The sequence below is a fragment of the Triticum aestivum genome, chromosome 6D (assembly GCF_018294505.1).
Source record: "Triticum aestivum cultivar Chinese Spring chromosome 6D, IWGSC CS RefSeq v2.1, whole genome shotgun sequence".
Taxonomy (NCBI): Eukaryota; Viridiplantae; Streptophyta; class Magnoliopsida; order Poales; family Poaceae; genus Triticum; species Triticum aestivum.
The window spans coordinates 377,338,981-377,356,697 of NC_057811.1; the positions used below are offsets into that span (position 1 = coordinate 377,338,981).

General features: G+C 48.1%; 1 protein-coding gene across 1 annotated transcript; it reads right to left on the reverse strand.

Moving 5' to 3' along the window:
* Window positions 1-10,865: 10,865 nt before the first annotated feature.
* Window positions 10,866-17,509, reverse strand: LOC123145210 (DNA-binding protein SMUBP-2). The gene is made up of 6 exons (XM_044564574.1): window positions 16,047-17,509; window positions 15,654-15,937; window positions 14,275-15,312; window positions 12,190-12,358; window positions 11,828-11,985; window positions 10,866-11,659 (listed from the first exon to the last, which is right to left on the reverse strand). The coding sequence occupies exons 1-6, from the start codon at window positions 17,077-17,079 to the stop codon at window positions 11,411-11,413; spliced, it is 2,931 nt and encodes a 976-aa protein (XP_044420509.1). The 5' UTR covers window positions 17,080-17,509; the 3' UTR covers window positions 10,866-11,410.
* Window positions 17,510-17,717: the final 208 nt, after the last annotated feature.

Consider the following 17,717-nt stretch of genomic DNA (forward strand, 5'->3'; position numbering starts at 1 on the left):
TTGTATGCTATGGCTATATATAGCCTCGGTAAAAGGCAAACTTACCTGGTGGAAATGTTTATTTGGTGAAAACTTCAAAGATTACGTGGACCGCTGGATCACAGCGACCGCACAATGTGGGAGGATGAAGAGTTGCGCTAGGGTGTTTGGTTTGTGCACAAGTTTTCCTAAAATTTGGTTGAGGTTTTTTTGCCCATGAGTTGGTCAACAATGCCAAGAAAAATGAACTAGAGTTGTTCGAAAAATTTAGCAATCATCCAACAAGGGCCGACGTTTCGGACATGAACTTTCTTTGGTAGGGTGCACTTCGGTGGCAATCCAAACACACCCTAAAACCGGGTTCGCAATTTCGGTTCATCAAATTTCAGACACAATTAGGTGATTGGGTTCGCCGGAATTGCATGAATTCTTGTGTTTTTTGTTTTATTTGTCCGAATATATCTCAAGATTCATCAAATTGTGCCAAAACTTAGGATTTTGATGGAATCTAGCCACAATAAGTATCATACTTCTTTTGGCCCGAAATGTAAATCTTTGGAGGGTCATTGGGATGACTAAGATGGTGAATTTGTCAGTAGCCATCCAACGGTCTACACTCGCAACATTTTATGCTTTCACCAAATGGACAACTCCATAGGTTGATTATTGTTGATGTGATCTAGGAAGATAAGATAGAATCCTGGGACTGGTGGCTGGATCATGTATGAAGAAGTGCCTAGGTTTTCAAGTGGCTATCTTGGAAAGGGCGCGTTTACACAATTTCTTTTGAAGTGCTAGGCAACTGTCTAGTTCAGCTATAAATTACTCCCTCCGTTCCTAAATATAAGTCTTTTTAGAGATTTTAATATAGACTATATACGGAGCAAAATGAGTGAATCTATACTCTAAAATATGTTTACATACATCCGTATGTAGTTTGTATTGAAATCTCCATATTTTTAGAAACGGAGGGAGTACATGCTCTGGTAAGAGTAGATATGATCAACACAAGTTTTCACTACTTACCATTTGGCTGTGGGTTGTACTCCCTTCGTTCTTCGTGCTTCAACTTTGACCATAAATTAAACAACGAGACCGACAGCGGCGGGAGCAAAAATTATATAATTGAAAACTTCTTTTGAATACGAATTCATTGGTATAACTTTTGTTCCCATCGTAGTCGGTCTCGTTGGTTAAATTTATGGTCAAAGTTGAACCTCGGAAAGCGCGGGCGCACTATATTTTGGAACAGAGGGAGTACAATACGCACAGTGTACAATACTCCATGCACAGTAATGAGAATGAAATCCTGCCAAATTGCAATTTGCATGCATGGTGTGGCCATCTAGTTAGTACTTCCTCTGTAAACTAATATAAAAGCGTTTAAGAGGGAGTACTATAGGTCTAGTACCTATTGGTTGGTTGGATCATGCAGAGCATCCAGCCACACACTTGTGTGAAATTGAGCAATGCAGTTATCCAGAACATGATTGAGCGAGACAGGATAAATGCTTACACTCAAATTTCCAGATTATCAATTTACTGTTTGATGCGGACTGACCGGACCCACGGTCTATATCAGCCATTAATCCTCGGCCCCTGCTACCACTCACACGTCCATCCATGGTGTACTGCCTGCTCCCCCGTCCCCGTCGCCATCCTCCTTCCCGTTTCCACCTTCCTCGGAATATCAAGCGCATCTGCTCAAGCTACTGCCCAGGCCCCAGGCTGCACGCATCTCAGCAACATCTGAGCGATGATCCATGGAGGTGGTAGTGTTGATACAGCTTGCAAGTAATCTATACCAGCTTAGCACTTCACTTTTCACTCAAGAGAACAGAGCAGAAGCGACGAAACCAGCGCCATATCAGGGTCGCCCTGAAGTTCTTGGCCGGATGTTTGTTCGCAGACGAACGCGTGCACGCATCGGCAGTTCAGCACCAACATCCGGCACGAGTTTCCGATGAGCGATCCGTGCATGTCTGATGCAACCAATCAGTATCATCACAGAGATTGAAGCCAGAAGCAACCGATTTCGTCGGTCCGATGCAACAAATCAGTACCATGTCTTGAACGATCAGAGCGTGCGTGCTCCTCCAGTCCAGAAATAATGCAGTCGACCGGCAATGATGGATTCAGAGCCATTTTAAGCGCCTTAAGTTGGACCACAAAAAGAAAAGAAAAGAGGCTTAATTTGAGGTCGATAGGCAACTGTAGCCAGTTTGATCGCATCTGAAGGGAGTGGCGAGGGTGGCATGGCCGGGCCCCGGGGGCAACATCGGCGTCGTCGTCTCCCTCACGGTCACGGACCAGCGGAGGATCAAAAGGACGGGTCGCTCGTGGGTTGCCATTGCTTCCACTCAATCACTCACGACCCTACCATTTTTAAGCGCCCCGGAACTCAGATCGGAGCACATAATATCCTGAATCCGGGTGAGATTAACTGGCTGTGGTAATTTGGCGGGAGCACGTGAATCTGGAGTCCAAAGTCCAAAACCCATTTATCTTGGCCTGCGGAGGTAGAGGTGGGGATAAGCCGATAAGGAAGGGGTAGGCAGAAGCCGGTGAGACGGCAGCGGCGGCGACGGCGACGCTCGACAATATCTGCGTGCGTTGGTACTACATATCTGGATCACCTAACGTAACGACGACGCGACGAAGAGGGCTGTACACATCGTGATGCCGCGCGCTTTGTTCGCGAGCGATCGGCGAGGTGGGGATTCACCGGTGCACATTTCAGGCCGCTCTGGAGCTCAGGATCGGTCCCCGATATTTTATCGGCCCGGGGAGCTGGCTAATAATGCACCGGAGCGACATTGGTGTCTTCTCCAGAGGTTCTACGATCATGCATGCCGGCTGCTTGGTTGCGTGATGCACTGTGCGAGATGCGCAGGCCACACCATTATGAACTTACGATATCAGGGCAGGTTTGGTTTCATGGCATGAACCGCCAGACTTCAGGCCCGCCAGTTTTGACAACTTCTAGCAGGCGTTTGGTTATCTGTCTGCCCTTCACTATGATGTGCAAAAGTTTCTGAACTCTCAACCACTTGTCATACAGCATTTTCGTAGTAATTTTAGTGGATTAGGATCCTAACTAAATAATAATAATCATATGTGGGTTGTTTGATTTGTAGGATTGCTTCCTATAGAAAAAACTTCTAAACGATTTCTCACATAAGAAAATTTATATACCCACTCAAACGAGAATGGCGTTTTGGCTCTCGGCCTCCATGGAGGCCTTTAAAAAAAATCAAAATTCAAAAATTTTGGTTTCAAAAAAATCTTAAAAATGTTGTACAAGTAAACAGTGATGTGAGGTGCTTGTGTGTAAAATTTCAAAATGAAATACGTTGAAATGCGATCTGTACAAAAAAGGCAAATTCATGGTCCGAGAAGATGAATAGTATCATGGGTTAAAAAGCTCTAGATTTGTCTTTTTTTGCACAGCCCTTGTTTCAACGTATTTCGTCCTGAAATTCTACACACTTGTGCGCTATGCCTTCATCTATCTCTGTATTTTTTTATTAGAATTTTTTGAAATGTAAAAATGTGAATTTTAAAAAATAAATTTTGCATTTGGAGGCCTCCATTGAGCTCGGCCTCCAAAAGCAATTTCCGCCTCTTGAACAAACTTTAGGCAAGTAAAAATTCCTTTGTTTTTTAGTGGGTATGACATTACAATCTTGAGTTCTTCCTATTCCTATATTATTGAAATCCTGGTGATCAAGGGGACCATAAATTTTGATGAAAAGATAATGTTAGGAACTTCAGTGAAAACAACACCTTTGGTAATACTCCCTCCGTTCACAAATATAGGATGTTTTGAATATTTTAATATAGACTACATACAAACTGAAATGAGTGACAAATACACTAAAATGCGTCTATATACATTTGAATCAGAGAAAAGTTAAAACATCTTATAATAGTGAACTGATGGAATATCTACGAGTCATAGCAAGAGTGCACGGCAGAGATTAAAAAATCATTAGAAGTTCTGGAAAAAGAACGACAGCTAAACACATGTATCCACCATGTATAATTTTTTTGAATACAAATGATGACCACCCATTTGGAAAAACTCTTGCTATGAATGTGCGCTAACTCAAACTTCGTTTTTTGTGAATGTGGGGTTTGTAAACGACTTGTGATACATCAAAGAAAGCATATGTTGGTGTAGTGGGAGTTACCCAAAGGACCAGGAAAGTCTAGGCACTTAGGACTTGGCATATTAAAAATATTAAGTGGTTTCTCAATAAGTGGCTTTTCAATCTTCTTACTAGGAGACTACCACACTCTGTTCTTAGAGCATCTCCAACAGTCGCCCAACACGCGGCGCGCTAAAAATGAGTTTGCAGCGCGCCGATCGCCTGCTTTGGCGCAGCGGGGAACACTGGCTCCAGCGGCCGCGGTAAATTTAGCGCGCGCGTAGCTCCAGCAGGAGTGCGCTCTCGCACAAACACTCTGGACTAGGTTGTATAGATATTTTTTAGATATAAAATAAACGATACATAGTTCATCATAGCATAGATAAAACGATACATTGATATTTTACATAGTTCATAGTATAGATAGATAAAACTACTGTGCAACTACATAATAAAAACTACAGTGCAACTATATAATAAAAACTATGGTGCAACTACAACCTACTCCGAGTCATCCTCATCATCATCATCCTCGCTAGTGTTGTCCAAGGTGTCGAGCCAAATGTCCTCCCAACGAGGATCCTCATCCTCAAACAACGACTCCCCACATGCTTCAACGATATCGCACTGCGATATGGCCAATGCCTTCCGCCGACGCATGTCCGCCCGCTCCGCGCGGCGCTTGCCGTCCTCTCCGCCCAGTAGTCGCGCTCGTTGGCGACGTCCTCCGGGTGGCGCCGGTGCCACTCCGCCATGGCTCGCTCGTCCTCCTCGGCGATGAGGAGGCGGCGCTGCCGCCGACGGTGCTCCGCACGGGCCTGGTCCGTGATAAGACGAGGCGAAGGGGCGACGGCCTGTGCCTGTTCGCGCGTGTAGACGTCATGGAAGTTCATCTGCGCGCGAGGCCTCTCTAGGCGCCACGCCGCCGCGTCGTACGCGCGAGCCGCGTCGTGCGCGGTCTCGGACGTGCCGAGGCCGAGGCGGACGTCGCCGGACCGGATCTCCGCATAGTAGGTGCCGCCGGGGCGCTCGCGGACGCCGCGGTAGCCAGACGATCCCCGGCGGCGTGACGGCATGGTGGCGCGGGGGTGGCGGGGCGAGGAAGCAGCGAGCAAGCGGTAGAGGAAGCGGCAGAGGGAGCGGGAAGAGCGCGTGTGGCAGTGTGGAGGCCGCATGGCGAGCGCCGCAATTTATAGGCGCGCCGGAAGCGGTGCGCCAAATCTAGCGCGCGAGCTGCCGCTTTTTCCCACGCGCGCGCTAGTTTTCCACCTCCAGCAGCGCGCGAAAACGTCCCGCGCGTGCGTCTTTTGGCGCCGCTGTTGGAGATGCTCTAAGTATCAAGGACAAAAATGTTGTCTTTGACTCAAATTAACCTATAAATTCCCAATTTGGAAAGGTTTGATGAGGGTGAAGCGGTTCAGTCATAGGTTCAATACCTACATGTGGACTTTCATCTCACGCTGATTGGATACCACTTAACCGGTTGGCACGAAATTTGTGCTCTCATGGTTGCCGTCATTGTGCTATGTCAACACATTTCGGTGGAACTTGCTTCCGTCAGGCTACTTCTTGGTCCAATCAATGTATTTGCCATTGTATGACATGTATGTACGGTTTCGACCCTGCATGTTCTTGTAGCTTAAGCTTCTGCTAGAAATCAAGAGTTTCTTGTGGTACCTATGCAGTGGTGTCATTCTCACCTCACAATTTGTCTAAATGAAATTGACAAGTACAACGAAACGCGTTGTATCTTTTGTTACGAGGAAGAGTCGGGCCAATACTTGATTTTCATTGTGCAATGGCGCGTGTTGCTTGGTGGGCGGTGCACCTTGCCTTTAATACCATGCCACCATGTAGCACTGTGCATATTTTTTTGCGAGAAAATGAGTTGATATTAAAATGGCCAAATTATAGAAAAGTCCACACAGAAAAGAAAATTACAACCAAGCCCCTCTGCAACCCCGTACTCGTGGACGAGCCGGTGATGCGCCGTTCGCCGCTGCTCACTGACGCCTGGGATCGAAGCAGCCCCCAGGCGAAACGGGAAGTCTCCGATCAACGGTCCATGAGGACCTACACCCATGGCCGCCGTCGTCGTCGCACCGCTCAACATCGCCTTCCTTCTCCAGATCTTCAACCGCCAGAATCGCCATCCCTCGATCTCCGGCACGGGGGAACCGTGCACGGCCGCTCCACCGAGCAGTGAGCACGAAGAAAGGAGCTGGTCCACAGCAGAGCTCCACCGGAACTTCGCCGTCGAAGGGGAGACCAACATCTACAAAAAGTCGATCCAGTCGCGCCGCCGCCTCCACGACGCCACCGGCTGGCTCCCTAGGCACGCCTACACTATGTACACGTTGCAAATCGGGCCTCCCCCGTCCTCCCGCCGTTGGAGCGGCCGTCGAAGGGCGAGGGAGCCGCCGATTCGGCAACAGCGAGGTGGAGAGCACTGTGCACATTTATGAGTGTTGATTTCCTAAGTTTTTTGTTCACTTATATGTGTTCCATGTTAAAACTGCAGCTAGGTCTCCTAATAGGTTTTGAGACAAAACACTTAAGGGACTATTCAGCTTTTAGTCCCTAATGTAGTTGCAAAGTACTCCCTTTGTCTCAAAATACTTGTCATCAAAATAGATAAAAAGAAATGTATCTAAAACTAAAATACATCTAGATACATCCCTTTTTATCCATTTTGATGACAAGTATTTTCGGATGGAGGGAGTATCAATGATAACCCCCAAAAATAAGCAACGGGAACTAATAGGGTTGAACACATTACCATAATCTTCAAAGATTCCCTCTAATTTCAACATAAATTCTCCTTATCTACTTTTATACATACCTAGAACCAGGCCAGTCAGCCGATACTTCTAAATCTTAGTGTGATATGAGATGTGGTGAGATTTCGCCAAAGCGTGGATCTGAAACTACTGAACTTAGTTACCGGAACAATTGGACTCTATGTTGATTTCAGAGGCTTGTCTGTTAGGTCTAGTACCTCCCAGTGGAGTATGCGCGATAATTTTGAGTCTATTTGGGTTTATCAGATAAAGCAGTATATGTATACTTCCGGAACCTTCAAGTTGGGACTCAGTCATATTCTATCTAGTCCGTTTACAGAGGGTGCTTTGTTAGAGCATCTCCAGCCGTAGGCCCCTCAGGGCATCTTCAGCCGTTGGCACCCTCAAGAACATCACCGAACCAAAAAAGTTGATGTCTTGGGGGGTCATCCGGCGAAATAAAAGGGCATATTCCCAGTCACACCCCACCCCAAGCAAAAGTTTGTAAGGAGAATGATTAAGTGGGCCAAGAAAAAGGACATGTGGTGAGACACGATTCGCCGAAACTTCCGCCGGCGCCCCCAAGAGACCCCAGCGCGCCGGGTTTCGCCTGGGTTTGCCGGCGCTATTTTGACGTCCTGGGGGGCGTTGGGGGCGTGGTTGGGCCGTTTTTCGGCGAAAAGTGCCGTCCGAGCCTAAAACCGAGCCTAAAAAGGTGTCCTGGGGGGCGTCCTGGGGAGGCTAGTGGAGATGCTCTCAGGGGGCGCGTAAAATCAGCGTGGGGGCTTTCGGGTTCCCAGCCGCCGGCCCAAGGGTCGCCCCCAGAAGCCTTTTTTTCAGGAATTTGGCAAAGTTCGGCAAACTGGACAAATAATCGGCTAAAGTTCGGCAAACTGGACAAATATTCGACATTACATAACAAAGTTTAAAAAAAAAGGCCGCAACTACAACTACGGGGCGAAGAAGTCGCTGAGTGCGGCGAAGTCGCCGACGTCGCCGCCATCCTCGCCATCGTCCTCGTCGGCCTTCTCCTCCTTGACGCGGCCGCCCCTGCTGGACCCCTGCCCGGCGTCGCCCTGGTGGACTGGTGGCGGTGGCACGTCTTCGTCGCTATCGTCGAGGACGACGACGCCTCCCTCGTCGCGGCCACGGCGCCGAGCGGCGAACCGCTCGTAGGCGAGGCGCTGGCGCTCCAGCTCTGTCCGCGCCCAGTCGTCACGCGCCCACTTCAAGGCCGCCGCGTCGTCGAGCTCCTCCTTGACGCCGCCGGCGAGCCCGGGCTCCGTCTTCATGACGGCTAGCCCCGGCTCCGTCTTCACTATGGCGAGCCTCGGCTCCGTCTTCGGTTTGACGTAGCGGGGAGGAGCCGCACCCGCCGCCCTCATTGATGACGATGCCGACGCTAGGGGTGCGCCGGCCGAGTGGCGTCTCTGCTGCGGGCTCGGCCTTGACGCCGAACACCGCCGGCGAGCCGGTGGAGTGGGAAGAGGAGCGGGAGGAGGAAGACGAGGAGGAGCCGAACCTCCTGGGCATCCATTGCCCGGCGCTCCGGCAGGGGACCGGGGTGGCGGCCGCGGCATGGTATGCCAGCGGCGGGTCATTGCCGCCCTCGAGGTACTGGAGTACCTCGTGGAGCGTGCGGCCGGGGGCGCCCACCATAGGCGGCGCCCCTCGCTGTTCTTCACGCCCCACCACCAGTGCCCCGTTGGTGGACGCCAGCCGTTGCGCCTGCCGGCGCTGGAAGTACGTCGCCCACGACGCGTGGTTGTCGGTGGCGTACTGCGGGAGCGCGCGCTGCTCCTCCGTGAGCGACGCCCGCACGCGGTCGACCTCAGCGGCGAAGAGGTCGGGGCGCGCGTCGACGTCGGGCACCTGGGGAATGGGGACTCCACCGACGCTGAGTCTCCACCCCGTCGGCCCGGCGCGCATGTCCGGTGGCGCAGGGATGTTCGCCTCGAAGAAGAGGTAGGCCTCCCACTCATGGAGCGAGCGGCGGCCGAAGCCGTTGGCCGCCGCCCCATCGCCGGGGAACCGCTTGGCCATCGGATGGGCTTGAGGAGAGAGGGGAGGAAACGTCGGCGGCGGCTGCGCAAGGGAAGAGAGGCAGAGCTCGGCGGCGGCTGTGGGCGGGTGTGGCCAGAGGCGAGGGAAGGCCTTGCTTTTATAGCTGCGCGCCGTGTGTACGCGTGACGGGAGGGGAGACGTCGCCGCGCCGCCCGTGAGGAATCAATGGCAAGGCTGCCATTGATTCCCCGCGGGAAACCGAGACGTTGTGAGGACGACGAGGCGAGTGTCGCTTACTTGGCGGGCCCGCAACTCTTTCGTGCCAAATTCGCTCGCCCCGGCGCCCCCGGGCACCCCAGCGCGCCGGGTTCGGCCCAAATCGGCGAAAAACGGGCTCCTGAGGCGCGACTGGACCGATCTTTGGGCGCCGGCACGGAAAAATTACCTGAAGGTGCTGTTGGGGACGCGGCTGGAGATGCTCTTAGTCCCGGTACTTCCAAGTGAAGCGTGTTTGGTACTACCAAGTGGTGTATCTGTATTGTGGACACCTGTAGTTATTGTCTGGCACCTCACATTTTTTAGAAATGGGTCTGGTACCTCACATAGTTCATACCATGTACCTTCCTTCCAAGTAACTGCCGGTACCTCTGCGTCTCGTTGCCATAATTTCGGAAACGTTGTATTCCCATCTGACTTCTCAAATTCTCTCTACTAGGTGTCTATTCTTTGAGTGGAAAACTTGTGAGATATAAGGGGGTTCTTGAGCCAATCACTGAAGATCTTGGCAACTGTTCGTTCCAAGTCAGCGGTTCAAGGTGTTACTCTTGGATGGTGTACCCCTCCTAGACGATTAGGCGTTGCTTGGAAGTCTTTGAATTATGAAGGAGCAAAGACGTCTGTGAAGGCTGAAAATCGCCTACTTCATGTGTAAATCTACCCTAGTGACTGAGTATGGACTTTGTGTCCTAGCTCAAGGAGGAATAGGTTGGCCTAGGGGCCAGAACTCTTAGGACTTGGTGTCTAAATCTTCTCCAACGACGTATTGTGCCAACAATCTGAACTTTAGGAATTACATCTTGTGTTTGAGACTTCCACTAGTTCAATTTACATGCTAGTGTTTTATAGGCAAGCCTAGCTTAAACTTGTTTAAAAATTTGTCTATCCAGCCTCCTCCTTTCACATGTCTATTTGGCTATGTAGAAATGATGTTGTTTTTTTACAAGAAATAATGTTCATTCTCTTACGCCGGTACCATTCTCATGCATCAATTTGTTGTGGCCATGGTTACAACACGGGGATCAATGGAGTTTGACATCAGCAGATTGGAACGCGCACAAGTTTATGTCCCGACTTGGGTAGGGAGCATGTAGATTATTTGCGATTGAACTCTTTTAACGTGTAGCGTGTCACTTTTTGCTTGACAATCTGTTTTGATGTACTCCCTTTGTAAACTAATGTAAGACATTTTTGTGTTGAACTACAAAAACATCTTCCATTAGTTTAGAGACGTTGTAATAAACATGGCATGTGCGCACCTATGCTGTAGAGGCCAGGCAATATATTTCCAAGTTTTTTTTATAAAGTACATACAACATGTTTCATTTTTTATGTGTTTGGTTTTAGATTTAAGCTTTTGTGGCATAGCAGTGTGAAAAACGTTTTGTGGCATAGTAGACACGTGTTAAGCGTCAATGGTGCCAATTTCAGTAATCAGATAGCGAAAACAGCGAAACATAGGTAGGTTGCAGTTGCATAAGGAACACTAGTACAAGAGTAGTCTATTTGTGCATGTTGGGGTTATCTAGTAATTATTTCGCTACGAAAAGGAGTAGGACATGATTATACGTCATCCATAATATTACATGATGTGGATGTTACAACACACTCCAACAACCATGATAAGGGAAAGAAAGAGACGCACCTGTTATTTTTTTCTTTTTCTTTCGAGGGATTAAGAGAAACGCACCTGTAACTTGGTATTGTGGCATTTAACTTCGAGATGAAATGCATTTTTTTCCAACTCAATTGTGAATTGTCAATTTACTACACGTCTGTGTTGGGGTATCCATGTCAACAATATTAGTTAGAATTTACAGGAACTGAGGTAGTCTTCCTTCTGCTGAATGAATCACGTGCACCAATTCAGGGATGCATGATCAGCTAAGCCTTCAGTTAGGTCCAACGAATGGCCATGCTTCATATCAACCACACACCTGGCGAACCACATGGCGCACGTGATAAGTCATCTCAAGATAAACACACATCTGGCGAAGCTCTTCCATGTCCATCCACCAATTTCTCTTCATATCTTCTCGAGTTCTTTGTCTGCTTCACAGATTGATACCAGACAGGCACGTCTGAGGCAGGCATTATAGTTTCTCAGCCCTAAGTTTTTTCACACGACTGCATATACATCCTTTAGCTCTTCGCATATATACATGCTCATATGAGCATATGAATGAATGATGCCATCAAGACAGTGAACTGCGGTGAGCGCTAGCTGATAGACGGGAGAGTGGGTTGGCTGAAGCCGAGTCCTGAGACCCCATCTAGGGAACCAGGTGCAACATGTTTTACTTGTCCATACCGCCTGATATGACGGAGGAGCCGGGCGAGGAAGGTGCTGTGGCAAATGGTCGAGGTGTCACATACCACAGTGACATGCCGGCGTGCCCTTGTGATAGCCACATTCATTAGCCTGCTGTCGCCCATGAACCCTACAGCTCCCAGTGGGTTTGACCGAACCTATAAGCCAGCAGAAGGATAAACATTACTAGAAGTAGGTTAAAATTCATGGAGTATGAAATGATTGTGGCCCGATCGGCGACTGCCCTTATAATCAATTGCTTCATTCAGTGTTGTATTTGGGTGACATATTCATCAGAAAGATGTATGGTACCGTGCAGTGCTTACCATTGATAGGACCACCGCATCTGCCTCCCTCCCTTGAAAGCTATCTACTGTTGAAACCTCAACCCCGGAAAGCCCTGAATATTCTTCTAACTTCTCTCTTAATAATTGAACTTGAGCAATGTAGGGTGACTGGATGGCTATCTCATTTGGAGACACTCCTGCAATCATGGTTGTAATATGTTCGTAAGTTCAAAAATCTGAGCGTGAAAAGTTAGGGCCATGGTTGACCAGTGAAAGAGAAATGCTGAACAATTATCCTGATGTGTTAAAGCAAACAAAACCAAGGATCGAAGGACTATGCAACAAAGATCATACAATATTGATGCGATGTTCAATTAAAGAAGTAAAAGATATGTATATACCACAATGCACAAGATTGAGAACATGCTGTGTAACTATGTCTGCTTCTCCATCATTATAAAATGATCCTGTGCCAGCAGGGTCTAAATGCTCCACACAATCAACGTTTAGAATTCCATATGGCATTCGGGTATCAAGTAAAAGCAGTGGGCACCGTGTTATCCAAGTATCCTGAAATCATAAGGTACAACTTGAGTCCAACTTACACAGTAATAATACAGGAGTGCACATAGACGCATTCATGGCAAAAAAAAGCCCTAAACATCGAATGCACAAATTTCAAACAAGTAGACACAACAAATAGATGCAAGACATTATTGGTTGGTTCCAGACTACTACATGTTCCACATGTAACACTCAAATGAACACTTACCACCACCATCTAAATGTGATGTATAATCTAAAAATTCATCCCACCTTATTTTGTTGGATTGTTAATCTTTTGTGATTATACTACATTGAGCTGGAGAGTATACCAGCTTGTTTGTATTTGTACCCATGCATATGGTGAGAGATTGATCGTGGCTACATATAAGATACTCCCTCTGTCTTAGATTTTTACTCCCTCTGTCTTAGATTTTTCTAGATACGGATGTATCTATAGATACATCCATATCTAGACAAATCTATGGGATGGAGGTAATATATGATTGGCCATCCATCATGAAAAGTGAGTGCTTTCGTGCTGTGAACCTTGATTCAGAACGGGATAACTAGCATGTTGAAGATAGCCAGACGGCATGGCTGCGAGGGATTGAGTAGACATAGGTTAGACGAGAGAATCACTGGGAGAGATTAGATTGATTGTTCTTTCTTGCCTCAAATGTGGATACATGTCATCCTTATATAACGGATGCTCAGGCCCTTGACCTAGATCTTTCCTTATACAACTGGACTAAGGTCAAGACACTTATTTTGGGACGGAGGGAGTACTTCCCTAAAGGACTCTTAGGATAGTTCTCTCTCATTGACTCCTCCCACGCTGCTACTCTTGCCTTGATACTATGTATCCATGTCCATAACATTTCGTTGAACTATTTGCATTTTTTTAAAAGAAACTCTTTGCAGTTTTATGCAGTAGGCAGCAAAAGTTATGTCAGTCAGTGGTTGTACTGTTGTTACTGTTGGATATAAGTTCCTTTATCCGATGATAGTGAAACCTGGGCTGAGGCCTGAGGGTCGTATATAAAAGAAATGAAAAGTGGGTGCTGACGGTTCCCATCTGTAATATTTGGTGACTGAGTGGACGTGACCATTTCAATAAGGGGGCTGGACGGGTATGGCCAAATTTCCTTAAAAATGTAGGCTGAAATTTAATATCGTATTCGCTTCTAAAAAAGGAATACGTTCTTATCCTCCAAGTTGAGTAAAACCGTGATGGCTGGTAAAATAAATGTGTACATAGGTCTTTCTCCCCAATAACTCAGAATAAATTGGGTTCTAAATTATCTTCGGCAACCACAGCTTGAATGCCATAATAAAATTGATAAGGATAAACACTTTAATAGGTCTAATCAACGTTTCTAAATGTGTAATCACTAAGCATAACAAAAAAGAAGGGAGTGGGGCATACTAGCCCAGTAAACACACGATCACATGATACCTTAAGACAACAACATTATAATGCTAATGATGCATCTAAAATGTGATTCAGTTGAAATAAACATGTTTAGAAACTGCTTAAGGAAACTGTGGTGAAATATACTAAGTAGTGTATATGCTTCTAGTAGTATAATCATCTATCAAAGTAATTTAAGTTCTACTTTCCGAGACTTGCTATAATCATAAGATCCACACCTACAGTGTTGACCAAATTTACACTCTTAAAAAGGTAGTGAACCAATGAGCTAGGGAAGGGATAAAGACCAAACAGCATATGATTCAGATTCACCGAACATGGGGTAAATTTATTCAATGATGTCTGATCTGAACTTTGCAATTAGACCCAGTCCTGAGTGAAGTCCATGACTCTTCTTTTTGGTAAAAGATTTCCCACGTGATAGTCAAGTTCAGTCCTGAACACAGACCCAGAAAACATAGACATTCCATGCAATTGACCTGACACCTGAAACAGAAAGTATATATACCTTTACAACTGGAGAGTCGGCAAGAAGATGCGAAGCAACAGAATGAGAAGACTGGAGTAACCCCTGATACATCTCTTTAGATGCCCAACTGGCTATTGAATCATGCATTCTATGCTGGACTGTCAGTCTTGTAGTAAGTAATCCATCATGCAACAATGAAGCCCTTTCCATCATAGATTTGCCAAGCCCACCTTCCAGGGCCTTCCTTGACAATATGGCAGGTGCAAGTTGGCAATGATCACCCGCAAGAATACAACGTTTTCCCTGCAGTATGGGAATCCAGCAAGAGGGCTCAATTCCTTGACCTGCTTCATCTATAATTACCAAGTCAAAACAACCAGTTTTCCTGATAAGTGGATCGGCTGCCCCTGTGTTAGTAGAAAGCACAACCTGTGCATCAGATAGCACTTCCATGATCGTTTCTTTTTCTTTCATTTCCAGATCCCTCCCAAGTTGCTTCAGAAGTTGACGAATGCCTGCAGCTAAAGAATCGTCCTCTATGCAGTCCCTCAAGTCCTTTCTTAAGTCAGTTCTCTTTCTCTCAAGCTCCTTCCTAAACTGACCAAGCCTTCCATTTACAATCTCTGCCAAGGACTTCGAAGTAACCGATGGTGATATCCGAGCAGGGTTTCCAACTCGCACAATGTTTAAGCCAGTTCTTGACAACCTTTCAACCATGTTATCAACTGCCGCATTGCTTGGAGCTGTCACAAGGACACTTTCACCCTGCCGGACAGCACGTACAATGAGTTCCGTGAGCAAAACTGTCTTGCCCGTGCCAGGAGGCCCCTGGATGACCAGAACATGCCTCTTCTTGTTCAGGCCTAATGAGAGAGCCCTTAACTGGGAGTCATCAAATGCACACCTCTCTGATAGCCTTGGATCAGGTAGACTTGATTCACCCCAATCAATCAGGCAATTCTGCTCCATCTTCATGACATCTTTGCTGTCACCGAACAGAGTAGCTACCACATCAATGGAAGCGTTACTTTTCAGCAAACCATTCCTTTGAAGTAGCATCAATGCTTCAAGATTCCGCTGCCAAATAAAAATACTTGGGTGAATTAGATGAACTTATCACTCATGTTGTTAAGCCAAGAATAATACAATCATAAAAGAAACGGGAACCCCAATTTTGCTGTTCTTTTTTAAGGCTAAAAATTCCTTTGTTCTGGTTTTCCCCATTTCATGCCCACTCCAATATACAATATATGACAGAAACAGAACATGATTGCAGATCATAAAACGAAAGGATTATGCTTAAATAAATATGTAAGAGCCAGCCTATAGTTGCTCCTGGCAAGGAAGTTTCAGAAAGCTTAATAGTAATATGCTGGAAGAAGCCAACCATTCAATGTTCATGTGCATAATTTGAATACCTCATAAGTAAGTGCATCTGCCAATCCCTGTATCCGGTCAATGCGCACACTTTTCCCAAATAACCTGGAGAAGGTTGGGTCACCATGGCGAGATTCCAGAGCCACAGTTATGCTGCAACCGTCCTCCCCGAGATTATAAAGAAAGCCTTGCATGCAAGAAGTGGCTCCCTCACCACGGCTATTACATGTTCTCACACAAACCATGTCCCCAGGTGACAATGTGGTTGGAGGCAGCTTGTGTTCACCTTCAATTCTGAATAGAACCAAATGTAGGCCTCCCAAACCTACACGCAGGGATAACAGAAAACAGTGTCTTACTCAATTTTCCAAAGTAACTGAAGATAAAATCTTAACATACGAAGAAAAGGAAGTAGCCAAGTTTAGCTCTCTCACCAGTTGAGCTGCTGATGACACTCAAGTTGCAAATGGTGTCACACTGCTCCTGCTGAGCCTGTCCATGGGTCACCAAGTACTCAACTGGCTTGGATGGCTTGGAATTGTTGTCGAGCATAGTGGTGGCATTCAGCTCCTCCTGTGTAAACTCCAGCTCGGCATCTCGCTCGATGCGCAGTAGGTCTGACATATGCTTCACAAAGTCTTCAATCCTGTCCTGCATCAGCCTTACCTTCTTTAAGCTTATGCCAATGCTACTGTGAACCGCTTTAGTTCGTGGTGTCGTCCTGCGCACAGCTGCTCGGTGATGAGTAGAATTGGCCATTTCCTTCAACAGCTTCCATGTCTGCGTGGAGCGCCAGTCGTAGATGAGCCCCTGGTTCTGATAACTCAGCAGGACAGCACGGAGCTCACGCTGGAAATGGTCGAAAAGGGTGGGGTAGTGCGTACAGGCCTTGAAGCAGAGTGACTCCAGACCCTTGGGCATGGGGATGGACGAGAGATAAGGCTGTGCCTGGATCACAAACCCAAGCTGGCCTTCTGCCGATCCCCAATTCAGAGTCAATGCCGCTGTGGTGAGGTCCGCCATGTCACCCTGAAGCTCGGCGGAAGCGAATTTGGATGCCATGGACTGCATCCCCTGCCTTAGCCACTCCACGACACACCGGCCAAGCTCCTTCCGCCCTAGTGGATCGCCGTTCTCATACAGCGTCCCTACCCTTATGGACGCCTCCTCCACCGACGGCACGCAGCCGCCTTGTTCTTGCCCTCCCTCGACCGTCCTCCTCTGCCTCCTCCTCCTAGTCCTGCCATTGCTACCGGCAGGTCGAGACGCACCTTTGCTGGGACTCAACGGCGTGGCACGTACACTCCTTTGCCTGGAAGAAGAGGAGGCATCCTGCGACCGTGGCGGCGATGGTGTGGACGGAGACGAAGAAGCGGCAGCAACGAACGTGACCCTTCTCCTGCTGGGGAGCTTCTTCGCAGCGCCAGAAGAAAACAAGAACCTAGAGGAGAAGAGATCAAGAGACATGCCGTTGCTCCACGGTCCCGGCTGCCGGCGGAGGCGGAGGCGGTGGCGCCGGGCAGCGGGGGAAGAGCCGAGGAGGCGAGAGCGGGAAGGAAGCGAGGGGCTGACCGGTGACTCGGCTCAGCCTCGGCGGGTGAAATCCTCCCTGGCCCTGGGTCGAAGAGGAGGAGGCGGCCGGTGGAGAGTGGATGACTGGTGGCGCAGGGCGCGGCTACGTTAGCACCGCAGGCAAGTAAAGTGCCGTCCCCGGCTCTGGCTTCGCGCGGCTGGCGCCCACGTCGCCCCCGCCCAGTTTCCATGGTCCCAAAAGCCCCTGACAGCGCCCATCGGATCGGCTTCGGCTTCGCGCTTGCTGTCCAACCAACGCATGGCGCGCGATCCCGCTGTCCACGCAGGCGCCGGCGCGTCCAGATGCAGATGCAGATTCACCGGTCCGGCAGGGGCAAATTTGACAATTTTGACCTATAATCGAAATCAAATCACAGAATGAACTGGTTGCGAAACTATTTCACTCCCCTGACCCTTTTGTGTAGCGCCCGCCACGCCGGCGCCACACCCTCTATGCAACGCCTCCCAGATAGGCGCTACACGGCCAGCGTCGCACCCATATGTGGCCAAGTCAGCGTGCAGCGCCTGAGAGC